Source organism: Photinus pyralis, unplaced genomic scaffold (genome assembly GCF_008802855.1).
Source record: "Photinus pyralis isolate 1611_PpyrPB1 unplaced genomic scaffold, Ppyr1.3 Ppyr1.4_LG5, whole genome shotgun sequence".
Classification (NCBI taxonomy): Eukaryota; Metazoa; Arthropoda; class Insecta; order Coleoptera; family Lampyridae; genus Photinus; species Photinus pyralis.
The window spans coordinates 41,945,453-41,964,132 of NW_022170596.1; the positions used below are offsets into that span (position 1 = coordinate 41,945,453).

Here is an 18,680-nt window from a genome sequence, read left to right on the forward strand (position 1 = left end):
AGGGATGTTGTCTATTACCAACTTTATTTAATATCTATATGGATATCGTGAGGAAGTGCTGGAAAAGGAATAAGGGAGTAAAAATAGGGAGCAGAGATGTAAGGTCACTCAGGTTTGCTGATGATATTTGCCGAAAACACGTGGAAATAGAATGAACTGTTGAAACGACTGGAAGAAATGGAAGACACGTATGGATTTAGAATTAACCACAAGAAGGCGAAGGTAATTAAAGTTGGAGCGGTGGAAGTAATGAATGTAAGGGTGAGGGGAGGAATTGGAACAAGTTAAAACAAGCAAATACTTAGGCACAGTAATATCAGACGATTGGTTGAGTGAAAAGAAGATAACGAGAAGAGTTGGAATGGACAAGACAGCGAATGACTTAACAGTAAGATGGGTTTATAGTTGAGAAAAAGACTGGTGAAATGTTTAGTTTCGAGTGTTCTGCTGTTGTATGGGCGTGAAGTATGGACATTAAATAAAAGAGAATTAGAACGACGGAAGCATTCGAGATGTAGACTTGGGAGAAGCGAGGAAGAAGAAAAAGGAAATGGATTGATGATTTGAAGAAGGTGCGAGAGAAGGTGGCTATGTGGAGATGCATAGAGAGGCATGGGCCGATGGTTGTGGAGGATGTCACTTAAGAACCTCCTAACTGGCAGACAACTCAAAAATATATACTAGTGCTTATAATTCAAGGAGATGACTAGGGTAAATTGTGGCATAAGGATATAAATCTACTTGTTTCAGGTTTTTTTTACAATAGCACATAATAACGCTAAAAACGGATTTATTCTATACATATGAATTACTTTGGATATGTTTCTGACGAGAGTTGAAATTAAATGAAATTTGTGTGTCGAACTAACCATAAAATATTGGGCGTTTTTTTGTTATACTTGTAGCAATTTTATATTTTTGATTAACGATAAAAAATGGATGGTAACAATAACCAAAATTTATATTTCTAGGTTTCAGTGTTGAGTGAAGGATTAGTTTAATTACTCAATGGTTTCAGGTAAAAAATTTGCTTTACACATGGTATCTAAACTGAATTTAACAGCCTCCGAAAAAACGCTTGAACATTTCGATTTTGATATGCGATATGTCCAATAATCTGTATATGTATTCAGTAATTATAACATTTTGTGGGATCACTCCTAAGTTTAGCTATAAAACCAGAAATATTTCTCTTCTTGTTTATGGGGTGAACCCAATACGCCCTACAACGTTATAAATTCCCACAATATGAACGGCAATTTCTACTTCCTTGTCCATGACCCAAAACAAAACAAACACAGCTGGTCAGTGGTCACGTGCTACTAGAAAAGATGGTGCAAATATAATTTGTTTCGAACCAAATTGTTTTGATCTGTGTGCGGCCGGCTCTCTAAAGTGCACATTTTTAATCCAATGGCGCAAGAGAGCATAATGATGCATAAGAAAAAATTTGCTGTAGCTAGCACACCTATACATGCGCGATTCTGCTCTTTTTATGTCTAAAAATATGTGTACCAAATTTGGTTCCAATCGATTCAGCCGTTTTGCCGGAAATGAGAGTACAAACTGACAGGCCGCTCGACATCATCGGATTTTGTTTGATTCGGAATCCTGTTGCTTTAAAAGTAAAACGTGTATTTCCGACAAAAAAGTGGGGGTCATTTTTACCCCAATGCAATATATCTCCCTGACTATCGTGCGGGTGGTAAAAAGCCATGTATGACAAAATCAGCGGATCCGAATCGGTTGATAGTCTAAATCTAAAAAATGTCATTTCAGATAAATTACACGATTTAGTAAAGCGCACTGAACTAAAAAGAACACTAAAACAAGCTTGTTTTCCAAATTAGGTCGACGAGTTTTTTAAAAACTGTAAAAAAAGGAGATGCACCCATTTTATCACATTTTTTACCTGAAATTCACTTATTCAATAGCCAAAATTGAAAGATTTTTAGATGAGGGGTGGTACCGGAACCTTAATTTGGTTTTTCATTCCCCCCTTCCTGAGGTTATATCAAACAAAAGATTATCTGTTTGTCGCCAATTTGTAATCTGACTGTAAGGAGGAAACGGATGTAATCAACGACATGAATTAATTGATGTTTTCTTAGGTTGTATGACACCATTATTGTTAAAATATGCAAGAGATATGCGAAATTTATTTAATGAGCCTTAAGCCACTGTGTCACTGTCAAGGGTAATAAATATTATAGTTATCAAAACAGGGGAGGGTAGGAGAATCTAATAAAAAATAGAAAAAAATCAATATTGATTTTGAGCGTTTTGGGTTTACTATGATTTCATTTTATAATATGCAGCAACAATAATGCGCTTCTAAAAACACAATGTACTGTTCTATCCCCATCCAATCTCCAAAAGTTTGAGTGCGTACCTATTATATAATTTCATTTCATGTTGCAACCTCGATTACCGCAAACGCAATATATGCTATTTTCCATAATTCGATGGAAATTTTGAATACAACATTACATTACTGCGTAGCCTTGGCCAACGCTCAAGGCTTCTTTTATTTGCTAATGTGTACAGGAAAATTGTATAAAACTGTACGAGGTAAAAAGAGCTCGTTTGGCCTGATTGGTTAGAATTTTTTCTTGTCCAATTTGTGCAGAATCTATTTTCGCCGCGTGAAGTTTGTTGCTTAGCTAAAGTTGATGCAGTTAAATTCGCAAATTGTTAGCGCTTTATTGTGACCGTGAAATGAAGTTCAAGGCAATCCATTTCGGGATATGGCATCAACAAACGTTTTTGCATTGATATGAACTTATCCGGTCATTGTTATTTTAGTTGAGTAATTTTCATGCAAAGTCGTTATATAAGTAATTTCGAATTTTCGGCAAGGGCATTTATTGTATTTTCGTGCACGTTGCACAAAAACAGTAATTTATTTATTTAATATACATACATTAACTAAATACGTTGATACGGAATTTGCAATGGAAATTTCTTCATTATATTTGCAAAATATAATCACCGCAACTGAAGGGAATTGATGTATTTTTAATAAAATTGCCTGCGCTAATATTTTTTGTTGGGCACAACTCTAATTATGCATCCCGCGAAAGGGCGTTCATCGTTTTTACTCTGATTGCGTAAATTTCGGCAAATTGTGACATAACACCTTCATCCGTTTGCCCCTTAAATTATCAAGGCTTTCGGCTTCCTAGAATAATCTATCAAATACCAGTTTCATAACCTGCAAAATGTGGGAAGTGCATGCCTGGAGTTCAAACGCCTGTTACCTGCTGGTAATCATTCTTTATTTAAGTGCAGGGTCAAAAACCATTCAGGGTCATTCTTTTGCATTTTAGGGTTTCATTATTAGAATAAAAAACGCATGCACGAGTTCTTTGTTGCCCAATCAAATTGGATTGTATCTTGATATTATATAATTCACGTAATTAATCAAAACCGCAATGTTAAAAAGTGGTATTTTATGGTACCGACTAAAAATGCATGTCAGTTTTTGCCTGCTACATTCATTAAGTCATTGGGTAACATATTCAACAAAGGAACTCGAGCGTGTTGCCATATTTGGACGTACTGTAAAAAACACCACCATCAAAAACTAAGATACACAGCTTCATTTCTTTTACAGCTAAAAACATACTTCAACCTGGTGTGGAAATGGACTCTCAGCAACAACAATTCTGTTTGAAGTGGAATAGTTTCGGTAGCAATCTAGCAACATCTTTCAGTAATCTTTTCAAATCTGAAAGTTTAGCGGACGTTACGTTATTTTGTGAAGGTAAGTTTTTACGCACTATTTTACCTTCAACTTTCGCACTAGGTGCTCGATTTCGTGAATATATCAAATTTCCGATTCAATGTTTCTATACCTACTTTCAATTTAAAATCGTAACGCACAATACTCAAAATAGTATGTTATACGGTCATGGTAAATGGTAATCTACGACGATATTTTGAAATTGGTGCGTAGTTGCGCGTGTGGTTTCCATAAATTAAAACCAATTCAATTGTAAGCAAATATTGGGATTGCGTAGAAATTTAACCGGAAACAATATTTCCGTTTATTTTTCGATTATATATGGCGGCGCCTTATTAATTATTGCATTGATAACTAATGCTGGCGGCAAGATGGTCTCTTTGATTTTGGAACATCACGATAAGGAGTAAGCGATTGATTCAGAATTAAGATTAGTATTCCTAAACGATACCGAACAAAAGTGACCAGTAGAGAAGATGAAACTCAAACTTCAGCCTTGAAGCTCGCTAAATTTGAGCGTAGGAAAAAATCTGGCCGCCCTGCTGTGTGTGAAGGGAAACTCAATTCTACATGCATACTTAATTAATTATAGTATACTAATTTTCTATAGCTACCTTTTGTTCTGTAAAATTATGATTAATAAGTAATACGGTTCGTGATGATTATTGGCAGTGGAAATGATAGCACAACAAATGAAAAAAAGTCTTACATGATTCATTGCATGCTTGTAAGTTAATTAGGTATTTAATGACTTTTCATAGGACGTACCTGGTGGTTACCATAGAAAGAGTTTGTGAAAAAGTGTCGAGCGTTGATTAAAAGCACTAATTAATCCTCTTCTGGTGCTGATCACTTTAGTGCCAGAGTATCAAAATTATCAGGACCATTAAATCAGTGTGGTCATGAGTGGGTTATACGCACAGTCACCGACAGCATTATCGATCCTCGGATTCTTTAACAATTAATTTTTTTCTAATGATCGATTTGATTGCTTCAGAAAACGATGTGTTTCGAGAGTGGTAATTCGGTTACCTGTGGTGTATTTGAACTACGTGAGCGCCATTGATTTTTAGCGTGACCAAATATATCAAAGAAAGTCAAATTTCATTTACGTTAGACAAAATATCTCTATCCCATAGGGCATAGACACTCGATTGAAGAACCCAAAGGATTTTGTTTAGTACTGCACCGAATGAAGCATGAATCGGATGGAATCTGTCAAATCTTGAACACATCTAGATTTAAATATTAAAGAAAAGGGTTGGTTTACAAAATGAATTCTACTTAACCAAAACATCTATAAATCTATTTTTTGGTTGAACTACCTGCCAAAGGGTAAACCAATGAATGAGGAGTACTATGCAATACACATCTACAACCATGCCTTTCTTATTAAACTTTATATATTTCTTTTGAAGGGTTGAAGTGCATGGTTTTTCCTGAAAATGGGTAGCGTGTAATAAAATTCGAAATTAACACAACACCAGTACCCATAGATGAGTTTAATTGACTGTAGTTTGCGACATGTTTCGACGATGATGATGACGAGAACAGGCGCTTATGGGTACTGGATTTGTGTTCTTTGGAATTTAATGTGTATATTTCATTTTTTCTCTATAACTTGTGCGGGCGAAATAAACCAGGTGTCTATAACGTATAGAAAATGAAACACATTTTTTTGGGGATTTTTATGTTTGATTCTTTTAGTCATTACCATTGATTGACCATGATTGACAAAAAAAACAAAAACTTCCGCAAATAGTCCAAATCCTTTGCTTGGATCTGATCCTTATCAATAAATGAAATACAAACCTATTTATGCGAATAATTCTCATGGGTCGATACCTTCAGGAAAAATTAACTTCAAACAAACTCAATATCAAATTCCTAGAAAATTAAAATAACGTACTGTAATTGACGTGGGTAAAATTCTCTTCTGTTACGAATTGATCTTATTTCTCCTTGGAAAAGACAGTTTTTCTGCGCCGTCCCTGTACATTATTTTCGTGATGAATGCAAACAAACCAGCTTCAAAATTCGAGATAAAATAATACTCGAGATCGTGGTTATTTATGCACAGAGATAAAATGCCACTTTTCCACTGGATTGGCATTAAATTTTGCCTAATTTATTGCTACGTTTTGACGAGAGCAAGATACACAAATTAATTGTCTTTAAAATGTTTACCGTACGTCGTAATAGCGTCATATTTAAGTATTTTAGTATGAACTTTCCACTAAGTTGAAACGATCTTGCTACGAATCAGCTCGCTAAAAAAGTTTAGTTTATCTGCGCACGTATAAAATTACGGGTAACTAACAATTTATCACGAACCCCAGTTTTAGGACTTCTGGCCACTATCTTTTTATCCTAAGTTAAACTGCTAATTCGGACCCTTTGACTCGATATCGCCAGACATATTTTTGTGCAAATTCACTGTTAAGCGGTACGTGCGTAAATTGTCCTATGCTTACCAAAATATAAATTCGAAAAACTACTTTTTACTTCTAAAGCGACCACTTGTTGCAAGGACTTACTGGACAAGAAACGAATCACTGAAATTGCTGTATGACAAAGCGCATTGCGATGAATCATGATGAAACGCCCAACTGTTTTTGATGTTTGGTCTCGTACCCATGACCCTTTTCCGAAGTCTTTAAAGAACGTAAAAGTGTTGGGTAATCGTTTGGCACAATCCCTTTGGTTATCGAAAAAGCAAATCAGCATGCTTTTGATATGGGACTTGCTCATGCTTGCTTTTTTTTGCCTTCGACATGTTACCGTGTGCCATTCCATGCTCTAGCGTTTGGTTGCCGCGTCTTACACAAATACCCAAGTTGACTTGTGACCACATGTTCCAGGAAATGGAAATCTTTTTCAATCGATTCCAAGAAGTCAAAGCACCTTATGATCCTAATGTGCTTTTGGTCCCGAGAAAGGTATTTCATTTTGGCACACACCTTTCTTATTCCTAAGTCATTGGTTAACAGTTGATGAACGGTGGTGTGACTCAAGTTCAACTCTTGCTAAATCATTCTGACTGTCAAGTGAAGATGAATAATGATTTTTTGTGTTCGGTTTCGTGTGTCAGTTAAACTTACCTTACTCGCCCCCCCCCCCCCATAACGTTAACATCAACCCTAAACCATTTAGAAGACTCTGGATGCTCTTGGAGGCTGCGACTCATCTGCGAGATGAACTCTTCAAGACGCATAAAAGTTCTTAATTATCTTAAAGGTTTTAAAAGCCTTTGGAAACTTTTGAAGGTTATTAAAAATTTCTGAATTTCTGCGTAAGGGCTAACTTTAGTGAAAATATGCTAACTACATTTTTTGTAGGAAATTTTCGTTTCGTTAATTTGCTCACCACATATTTTCTCGTAAAATGCGCAGTTTTGGTGATATCGACGGAAAACCGCTTTTGACGGCCATCTTGGCAAGATGGCGGCCCCGGCGGCAAGTTTAGAATTGTGCATTTTATGATTTTAGTTCTACGCACTCAAGCAGACAAAATTTCTGTAATTCCCGGTAATTCCAGGTAAAAATCCTCAATGACTAGCCTATTAGCAGAACCTTTAACAATCGAAATAATTTCCAAACCGTATGTTTTGCTGGCAAACTTTTTACGGCACAAACCGGCACAGACGAAGCACTAACCAACCCACCTAGTCTCGACATTTGTGCCTTCAATGTGCTGCTAACTTCACGGACCCAAATATAATCGCATAATTTGTGTACATCTCACAGGGGACCGGTTTTGCAGTGGGTGGCTACCTGCGATGATTGACGTGACTGTTTTTATGCTAGAGAAGAGAAATAGTGAACCTAACTTCAACGCGTCTGAGCGTTTTTCGTGAAACATTTTGGATTGAAAAAGTAGGAGAAACGCATAAAATTGAAATGTGATACGAACATGAGAAATATTTATTTGGTCACTAAATTTAGTGCTTTACTTGAATCCTAATTGTCAATCATTTTTGAACTGTATAAGAATAGAATGAATACTCCAATGACAATTTGACTAAATCTAGGCAGGGCTTTTCTAGTTGTGGGAACCTTCCCCAATAACTATCAATCCGATGTCAAAATCGTATTTATGTCTCAATTTCGATTTCGACGGAACAACGATTGATGATCATTAATGAATTTCGTGCACTGTACTGAATCGCTAAATACTCACAAATATGTAAGTAACACTTCAATGATATTATGAACTTGAAGTGGGTAGGGTAGGGTATTATACCGTTGCAAAAAACTTACTACGCGCTTATTGTAAAAAGATATGCGTGTTTTTAAGCGTGGCAGGCTTAGAATTCTTCATTCACTTAAAGTATTGATCAATAAATTTTTGACAAGTCTCAATTAGTCATTCTGATAAAAAACTGTAAATGGTCAAATAATGAATGATTTTCTTGTAAAACTTAATATATAAGAATTTGAATAACGAATGACGGTGATAATTTAACGTTAACAATGTTAGTCATCTTCATTCAGTTTAAGTTTCTACAGTAACACAAGAACTTGATAAGTTGGTCTTCGGGCATATTGAACAAGAACTCTCGTAATGGATGGAATTAACATTGATGTCTCGATATCCACACTTTTTGACAGTTTTTTGCGCCACACACATGTACAGCTCGGAGAGTGGAGTGTATCTATTATGTAGGTATCAGACGACTAAGATACATTCATGTACCCTCTATTTTTTTGTAAAAAAATGTTTTACATAATCCATCTGAAAAACCTCACCCCATCCACGGTTGTAAAACCTTAGCGTATATCCGCATTTTTACTTTTTGAACACTATCCATCTATTGCACGCAAATGTGTTGCATGTAATTGCTTTAAATACACTGTTCACACTAATAAGTACAGTTTCCTACTCATTTTCTGGTAGGTACTACAATGCCGTCATAAAATTAGTATAAAATTCAAATAGGGATAGGTTAAACAATAAATGTAAAACTTTATGTTTATTTATTTCATTAACTTATGAACATGGTTCTTCATTTTTTGTATTTCTTATTTATCAGATGCAATAAGAGGTTCAATATGTGCGCATACACGCGCCACGAATTGCACGACCATCTTAACCTTTCATCAGTACCAAAAATGCAAGATGCCAGGATGGAATCATTTGGTTGAATTGTTGGGGAGGTGGAGAGTGAACATTGAACTTCCGGAATATGAACCTATGAAGGCATCGTTGCAATGCGTTCAGATGTTATTACGTCGAAATTGACGCATAAATTCAGACATGTTGGTTAAGATGTATACGATTATAGGAATCACACTTGCAGGCTTTTAAAGTTTTGTTACGAACAAGAAATTAGTGTTTTCCGCATCTCTATTCTCAGTCCGCGAACTATTATTTACTGCTTTGCCATTATTTTACGTACTGTGATAAAATCTGTTTCATAGGCATTTATTCTTAGATTTCTCTATTTTGTGTTATTAAGCAGTTCGTGTGTTTGTCCGTCTATGCGTAGATCACTCATCGGGCGCAGAGGTGCGTTCGTTTAAATTTAGTACGATGTATGGGCCATATACGGTCCAGTACTTGTCACTATTAAATATGATTATAATTCTCGGTCTAGGGTAAATTTTCCCAAAGTCTCTTAAAAATGACAAACCACATTGAATTCTTACAAGTGGCTGAAGTGCTTATAAAATTGTTTCTCTCGTCACTTTTTAGCGCATTTTTAATTCTCAAAAAGGAGCTATTGTTTCACTAACTAAAATACAGTGACTTTATAGAGACAGTGACGACAATAGGAGCTCGTCCGCCATGTTGTGGCAAATTCAAACATAGAAACCTTGATGATAGAATGATTATATACCATATGTATATGATAGAATGTATCATGATAATAAATTAAAAAAATTACTACTGGAATACTTTAATAATTGATGATATTAACTTAACAGTTAAACGTTGTAGTGACACTTCTGGCCGGTTTCACAACGAGGATTAAGTATGTCCTTCATGCAGTAAAAGCATTAGATTTGCTAAGGTTGGTTACTGTCCATACTGTCCATATTTCAACGATTAATTTGCAAAATTTTACCGCGGTTAAAAATGTGTCAAAATTTTATCGCTTCTGATTTTATTACTTTCAAATAGCAAAGATACTTAGACGACCACCTACTGGCTGTTGTTTAGATGTGAAACTGTCACTCCGAACAAGTCTACTTAATGTGCTAATTATTTCGAATGCACTTTATCTCTTGCACAATGTCCAGTTTTGGTGCAAATTTGTTCGAAAATCTTGAAACCGCTGTGAATATTAAATATTCAGGAATTATTAAGGAAGTAATCATGCCGAATATCCCGCGTGCTTAAAAATAGCCTGATTAAATTTTGTCGTTTTTCGTCAAATTGTTTTGCTAAGAAGTACTTCTCGTCAATTTTCTACCCAAAATCCTTCGACCCTCGTGCTACGCACGCGGGATTTTGTTACGTGGCAAATTGACTCGATGTACTTCTAAGCAAAACATTTGACGAAAACGTCAAAATTTAATCGGCTATTTTTGTGCACTTGGGATATTACTGTTGCTTAAGGTTAATCAATGATTAAAAATATTAGAATTTTGATTATACGTTCATACTAGTAATAGTATATTTCATGCATTATAATACAAGATCACTTACATTCGTCTCAAACTATCTCTTGTATGTTGTGGTCCATAAATTCCTGAACCGAATAGAAGGCCTTTGTTAAAAGGATTTTTTTAATTTTCGCTTTAAATAGAGCACGATGGTTAAATAGTTTCTGGGCCATAACATTAGTTCCGTTTTGAGACTTAGACAACCTACAAAAAGGTACACATAGATAGATGACTTCTAAATCTAGTATCATAACCACGTAAATCACTATTAAACAGCGGTTGTTCAGAGTTTTAGCTACTATGGGGAACAAATTAAAGTGCTTAAAGCAGGCTAAATTTCGCTCTCGTACTCTAGTGGACCATTCCCCTAAAAGTAGTTAAAAACCGCAGAAGTGGGTCCGGACGGACGGACAGACGGACGGAAAAAACGCAAACAATACCACATTTTTTTTATTCTTAAAAAATGCGCTAAAAATAGTGTGATCAAATGGTGGGCATGAAAAAATATTCTGTTACTAAATTGTTTGAATCTTACGCACTCGTCCTGTATAACGTCCCTCATCTCTTTGGGCTGCTAGGTTAAAGCCTATTGTGCCTTATGTATAATCCGCCACTGAAACTTATATTAAGTAATAAATTAGCAACTAAATGAATGCCTTACCATTTAGGTAATTGAACTCAATCTTTTTCTTAAAAAATTCTGTTTGAGGGTTTGAGATCTCAGAACTCAAACCTCGGAGCAAGCTAAGTTGTTATTATATTTTGAAAACTCCCTTGAATTTATATTTATGCGGATCCTGGTATACGAGTATAGTAGAAGTATATCCATATGAAATATTGATGCGTCGCAGATAACTGAAGCGTACTGAACTTTTTGGGTTGTAGAGAACCGATATGCTTCCATAATTTAGATTGTCTTTTAGCGTCTGGATCATAATAATGGACCCATATTTCGTCGATAAATGACAATGCAATTTAAAGAGATATCTTTAAAACGATGGTACATTGCTTTTGACAGTGTCGAACACGTTTCTGATCAACGTTTAAGCATTTTGGAATCAATTTATTCGAAATTTCCCATCGTGGTGACCAAGGTGAAACACGCATTCCTGGGAACTGTGAAACGCTTCTACTATTTGTGTAAACACAATTGATTGATCTTGAAAATCATGTCATGACAGCATTAGTATTTTTCGAAGTAATCACAAAAATTAGTTCTCCTAATATCTTTGACCTCTAGTATTCCTCTTTAAATTCAATAAATAAAGTCAATATGAATAATGAAGGACACTTAGGGGTCTATCACATGGGCAAAATTGTTTTGATCGGCAACCTTTCCAATAATGAATATTTATTTAACTGACCGAGATTCTTTTTTATCAAACTCTAGGTATTCTCTGACATTCACAGTTTTCTCATAATTCATGCTTTGAAAGGCCACGTTCACAGATTATTTATGAAACATCATAGGTGTATCGTAAGTAATTTAGTGGCCAGGCCAAATACATGCCCCTATATCCTAGTGTATATTTTTATATTATAAGAGCACATCAATAAATGCATTCATTCATTCTTTAAAGTTGTTGTGTACCTAGTAGGGACAACTGCATTCCGCCAGGTGGCGATATCGTAGCAGATATAAGCCAAGCGAATTAACTCCACCTTAGAGAGAGAAAGAGGGTGTGAATAATTAGTAAACAAGGAAACAAGTTTACCTGTATGCAATTCATCATGTGAATTCTTTCAATTTTACGCGTTATGCTTACAAACCCGTTTATCTACAAATATATCATTCGATCTTGAATTATTTAACTTATTTGTGCCTGCTTTCTTTTCGTCTTTCTGGTATTCCCCAGAAGTTTACCTAATTTTTTGAAGAAAGTGACAGTAGACGAAGTACAATTAATTACCACTATTGCATTGATGATAATGTAAATAACTGAATTCCATTAATGCGTTAATAATTATGATGCTGTGTGTCATGTGTATGTTATCTCCATGAAATAATAGTAAATAATGATGTAGTGGGCTACAATGTTAAAAAAATAATTAATAATTGCATTTTAATTCATTTTTTCAACGTACGGTGCAATAGTTTACATCTGTAATGTGATAGACGTAGTTTTAGAAAAATAGAACATTTAATAACATCATACTATAACCAAACAATACTATTATCAATATACGGGGTGGTGACTGGACGAACGCACCATAGGGATTTCAATAGTACTATTGACTTCCCTGGTTATTTTAAAGATAAAGTCTTTTTAGGCTTTTTGTAGAGAAAAAAACTACGATACTATGTTTCCTATTTTATAAATTCAGAAACAGTAAAAATCTAAAACTGTCGCGTTAATAAAGTCGGTAAATAAAAATCCATGGAATTATGAAATCGAACAAAAGCGCCTGCATTTGTTCTTTTATTTCAAACTGGTTTTTTCTTGGTATCAAGGTTCAAAAAATTAAAAGCTGTACTGTGAGTGTATTCGTAATTTTTTTCTCTACAAAAAACCTAAACAGACTTTATCTTTAAAATAATTAGAGAAACCAATAATCGGATATTAAAAAATTACTACTGAAATTCCTATGCTGTGTTGTTCAAGTCACCACTCAGTTATATATTGTCCTCATTTATTTATTTCAATTCGGGAAACCGAAAAATAAATAAATTAGAATTTTTCAATTGTTGTTTTACACTTATTCTCCTCATTTATTTATTTCAATTCGGGAAACCGAAAAATAAATAAATTAGAATTTTTCCATTGTTGTTTTACACTTATTTATTATTTACGATTTCATAAATTTCAAAGACACTTTTTGAGTAAACTTTCTATTTTTTTTAAATTATCTAAACATAGTTCGCTCATATGTATGTATGTATATTATACATTATCCTTAACCAGTGCACCAAATTTCATGAACATTCAATGATTCATATTTGCTCTGGAATTGAACAAAGAAAAGAATACATTATTTTGCATAGGCCGTTTAAATGTATACAACATCAGAGTAGTTGTGGAGGAAGGAAGAGTGGATATCAAGTATTGTGTAATCCAAAAATCCCTTCCCCTCCAAACAAAACTTTTATTGGTTTCCATGACGGAACGTGAATGACCTATTCATTGATTGATGTTTAGATGAAAAATTAACGAAACCTTTGCAAAGGCCATGTGGAAAATAAGCTTTTCGTGTAGGGATACAAAATGCTGTTTGAAAAGCTTCTATTTGTAAGCATTTTCACGGAGTGTATCCCCTTAGCGTTGCGAGTAGGGCAACGCGGAAGATTGCCCAAATTAGGGTCATTACATACTATTTTATATTTATATCAGAAAGGGTTAACATATTTGGCAACCCCTCGTCCGCTCAGCATAATGATTTTAACCGATTTACAAACTTGAGGTGTTAAGGCGGATATAATTTGCGTTCCGCGAAATTGAACAGAGAATAGAGGCGATTTGTAGGCAGTAGGAGCACTTCGGCATGGAACTAAGCGTAAATCTTAATGGTGCCAGACGAAATTTGTGCGTAACTATGAATTTTTTAAAGGGAAGCGCTTTGGATTTTATTATTGTAATTCGGCTGTTCTTTACGCGGATTAGTGTTTGGTCAATTTTATAGCTGCATTAAAGAGGTAGGTACTTGGTTTAAACATTAGCTGATTAACATAAGACATTGTATTACAAAAGCGAATTTATACATTTTAATGAGAACGAAGAGTAAGTGTGTGTGTATCCAACGTCAAAATGCTTCAGTTTTGCAAAACAAAAACAATGTATGCATACGGAATCAACATCGAGATTCACACAACTTATTTAAATTGACCCCTATCATTAATCAATTAGGTACGACGTAGTATTCGTTTGGCTTCTGAACTAGAAATTATCTTACATGCGTATAAGACGTAACAATTTATCAAAACAAAAGTGCGTTTTGATTAATTATTACTAATGAATAGAATTTTGTATTCTGGAAGTCATAACTTTAATTATTCCTTCAAACTCAGACTTTTATTCCGCGTCTCCGGAAATTCGCCATAATTTCAAATTAGCATAATTTCTTAATTTTAATTTAAATCCGTTATTGTGCCCACGTGAAGAAATACAGAAAATATTTAATCATCATACAAAGAATGGGGATAGTACCCTGGGATTACGAGGCATGGCTTTTATTCAGCTGCCCTTTAAAATTGTTATGTTGGTGATCTTCATTAAGCAAGAAAAATTTAAAAATAGAAAATAATCTAAATAAATACTCAAAAATTATCCTTCAAGTTAATAGTTTTTTTGTTCTACAAGAAATAAATAATATAAATTGGCGTAAAGTAGCAAATTTATTTTATTTTAGCTATTTTTTCACTCCACATCCACTACCCATTACCAAAACAAAGCATCAAACAATATATTTGAGGAATCAAATTTATACATTGACATTTTTGCAAGCTTATTTTTTTAAAATGGTCGATTTCTTAAATGAATTGTTCATCAAGTGGTATTGTTTCTTCTCCATCGTAATATGTATCTTCAATGAGGATTACGGAAGGAAATGTAATTAATGGGTACCTAGACATAATGCAGTGGTGTGCACCTTTTTAAATGCCGATAAGCCCCAACCACAAACACGAGCACAATTTAGCTAAAACAATTTACATTTTGGGCCATACATTTCCATTATGGCAAAATATGCTAATTGCTCTTTTACTGATTTGCTTTAAATACTACAAAAATACGTAAGGTTTCATAACCCCCCATATGCTGGCCCTATCATACCGCGGATCGACATTTTAACGGCCTCTATGTGAAAGTATTTTATATGCACTGCTGCATAATAAATAATTAAGTAACCAAATAGCATCTATTATATTAAAAAATTAATAAGGCGCATTTTCACCTGTCCATTTTATTGACTGCATATTTGAGATATAGGGCGTCCCATTCATTAACATTATTCTGTAGGATTCTAAGTAATGCGAATAAATTTCTCAAAATTTGTACACACGTACAATTTTCACTCAGTAAGCCCATTTCAGCTAAAATACTTTTAATTTTTTGACTTCCGGTTATACTGGACTTTTAGTTCGTTATTTTAAATGAGATGCTCTAATTTTTTAGGTAAGAAATTGAAAAATGTCACAGGAGAGCACCGTTCGAAAACATTCCTAATTCAAAAACTTAGTCTGGCCAGTCAACGCGACAATACTGCTAGTGTTATGGGCACTTTTCCTTCTACAATCTCTTTAGACAAAATTTTCTTCCTCTCTTAAATCTTTAAACTTTTTTAAATGTTCGAAATATTTTATATAATATTTAAATAAAACAATCGATGCAAAAAAATTCAAAACTGCAGATAAGTAAGTAATAATACTAAGTAAATAATAATATGTAATAACAGTCTTTATTCAAATAAACTACAATGTGATAGATGCATTAAATAAATATAAACCTAGCGGACGTATTCATGGTCATACTGAGCGTCTGAAAGACTTGTTGATATAGAAACTTATTAATATATAATCTTGCCCATTCAAATATTTTATGCAACAAATAACTATTATTTAAATATTGTAACTCCTTTAATATATTTCTCTGTCATAAAATTGCGCTTCCTCACTTACAAAACACTCAAACAAATAACAAATATTTCTAATTGTCTTAAAAAGTCTATAAACTCAAAATTATGCAATTTACTCTTTAGTCCCGCAACATTATGCACCAAAATGTCTATTCCGTTGGAGTACCTACTTTTTTTGGATCACTCTTGAATTTTTTTGCTGGAGGTTGAAGGTGTAGATTCGGAGTGGCTTCGGGATTGAAAAAATTCGCGCATCTGTGTCTGGGTAAGCAACGGTGGCTCTTTGGTAATCTTTCCTGTCTTCGTACTTTTGGGCTCTTTAAGTAAGTCCTTGTAAATAAAAGTCATTTTATAAGGTAAACGAGACTGATCTGTTATTTTCAGGATTTTCGTAAATACGGCCTAATTATGTCACAATTGTTCAAAAATGTTATACAAGGTGCTCAGGAAATTTTGCAGTTTTGAAAAGGCAAAACTTCATTTATCCATGAAAGTCCTCTTTTCTTTTTCAACAGTGAATTCTATACTGGAATATAAGGATTGTCTTTATAATTATATGCGTACACTAATACTTTTCCTGACTACTGTTTCCTGTCCTAGCTCCTGTCACTTTACCACATCCCTGTCAAAACCGACACCTTTATATTAATAAAAAGTTCTGTATATGAAAATGGAAATTTTATATTGAAATACAAGATGATTTCGACAAAAATGTAATAAAAAACTTCTGAGTAAATTGACACTACTTGACCCGGTTACAAAGGGATCTTGTACCTCATTCAATATTTCCTCGTCAGTAGGTAATGTGCCATTTTCCTGACTTTTATGAAAAGAACTATTTTCTTCAAACGTCAAAATATTAGGCCATTGTTCGACTGAGTAGCCAAAGTTTGTTAGAGCGGTTTTTACTTTTCGTTTTCCTGTCGCCACCCGGGGGGAAATTGTTATGGAAGCAACTATTAAGAAAACTTTCAAGAAACAAATGTTATCGCAAATCAATTTGACATGTCAGAATGGTCAAGTATTAACAAAACTCTCAGAACAGAACCCCCATGTGGATGTTTATTTATTTATCTCTTGATTATTGTTGCCCAATAGGCAAAGCATCCGTTTACAGGAGAAAATGTTAATATCATAAGTTTGACTATAAACCTATAAACGAAAACGGACTCGTAAGATACAGTGATTTAATAATATTTGATGGCAAAAGCGCGAACTCAACAATATATGCTATTCATTTAGAAGTAGACAGGAATTTCCTATATGCCTACTTTTCAATGACAGCAATTCTTTTTATGTCTTACTAACATATCATAGCACATTTTATATCTGTGATACGCGGGCATAAAGTACCACCTTATGCCCTAGGGCATTAAGTATCACCATAGTAACTCATTTATACTTATGGCCATTTGCACCGACAAATTTAAGTGGAGCTTAGCTTAAGCGTCGCTTAAAATCCATGGCAACCATTGTCTCAATAATCGTTGCCATGGATTTAAAGCTACGCTTAAGCTAAGCTGTAAGCTCCACTTAAATTTGTCGGTGCAAACGGCCATTAATGACAAAACAAACAAATATTTGCAGGTCATTGAAAATTAGAAACGTCAATTATTAATTGTCAATACCTACTAAATCACAAGATTGGCCTTATTTTGAATAGTTTCGAAGCACTCATACATACTTGATCATTGATCAAACATAATGAATTATTTTGTAAACGAATATTTACTTTGACGAAGAAAACTATTTGTAAGACATAAAATTTTGTATGTATCATACGGGCATAAACTGATGTTTATATTCTCGGGCGACTAAAAATAAACTTTTCAACTCTTAATACATAAATAACTATTATAGACGCCTAATTTTATGCAACCGAGATAACATGTGCACGCATTTTTCATTGCAATTCTAGATTTTAATAAAAAACAGTAAATTAGTGTGCTTTTAGGTTATGACGAAGAGATATTAAATTCGGCCGATATTTTCCTTAAGTTTCCTATGAGATTCTTTCCCACAAAAATTAAAACATTCAGTTTCATATCTTTCGTTAAAATTGAGGGTTGTTAACGGGGTCTTATGTGGATACCAATTTTAAAGCGATCAACACAGAAAATAAGTCTCTTACGCTTCTTAAACTATGACCGGCACTATCAACACCATCAACTTTTTCTTCAGTTGAATACATCGCGCACGAACGAACATAAAAATACGGAAGCCAAAGCAATAATATTCCAATTAATTAATATGACACCAAAATCTTAATTCGTTTTAAGAAGTTATTTCGGTTGCATAAAATTAGGCGTCCTTCAGAAGAGTTTTTGTCGTTTAAAACTAGACATACGAAATCCCTACGTCTACTTCCAAATGAATATACCAAATTGTTGTGAGTTACTATGCGAGAAAAAGTTTGGTCTCCTATCCAGAATTGTTGTTTAGGTTCATTCAACTAATTTTGGATGGGGGGGGGGGGCAAAGCTTTCGCCCGTAGCTGCCGGTTTTATGACGACATGAAGTTCGAAGCTTTCGTTACGCGAGAATAGTTATCTTATTCTCATTGGAAAGATAATTTTATCTCTGTTACCTCGCGAGAAGAACAACAGCCTAACTGCAGTGTTGAAAACTTCTATAACTCGATACGACTTCAATATATCGATTTCCCCGCCACAGAAAAAAATAGTGAAGATACACGGGAAAAATGTTAGATTTTTGCTCTCGGTTTTTTGTCTTGTGACAACACAACCTCGACACAACCT

The 18,680-nt window shown here is 34.3% G+C and overlaps 1 protein-coding gene across 4 annotated transcripts in view; it reads left to right on the forward strand.

Moving 5' to 3' along the window:
- LOC116170205 (zinc finger protein chinmo-like) overlaps nucleotides 1-18,680 on the forward strand; it is a 301,795-nt gene that overhangs the window by 269,555 nt on the left and 13,560 nt on the right. For 3 of the 4 annotated variants that reach the window (XM_031486432.1, XM_031486434.1, XM_031486433.1), the window contains exon 2: nucleotides 3,617-3,766. The exons of the other annotated variant lie outside the window; for it this stretch is intronic. In XM_031486432.1, the coding sequence (XP_031342292.1) occupies nucleotides 3,617-3,766 (150 nt within the window). The remainder of the gene's footprint in view (nucleotides 1-3,616; nucleotides 3,767-18,680) is intronic. 4 annotated transcript variants of the gene reach the window in all.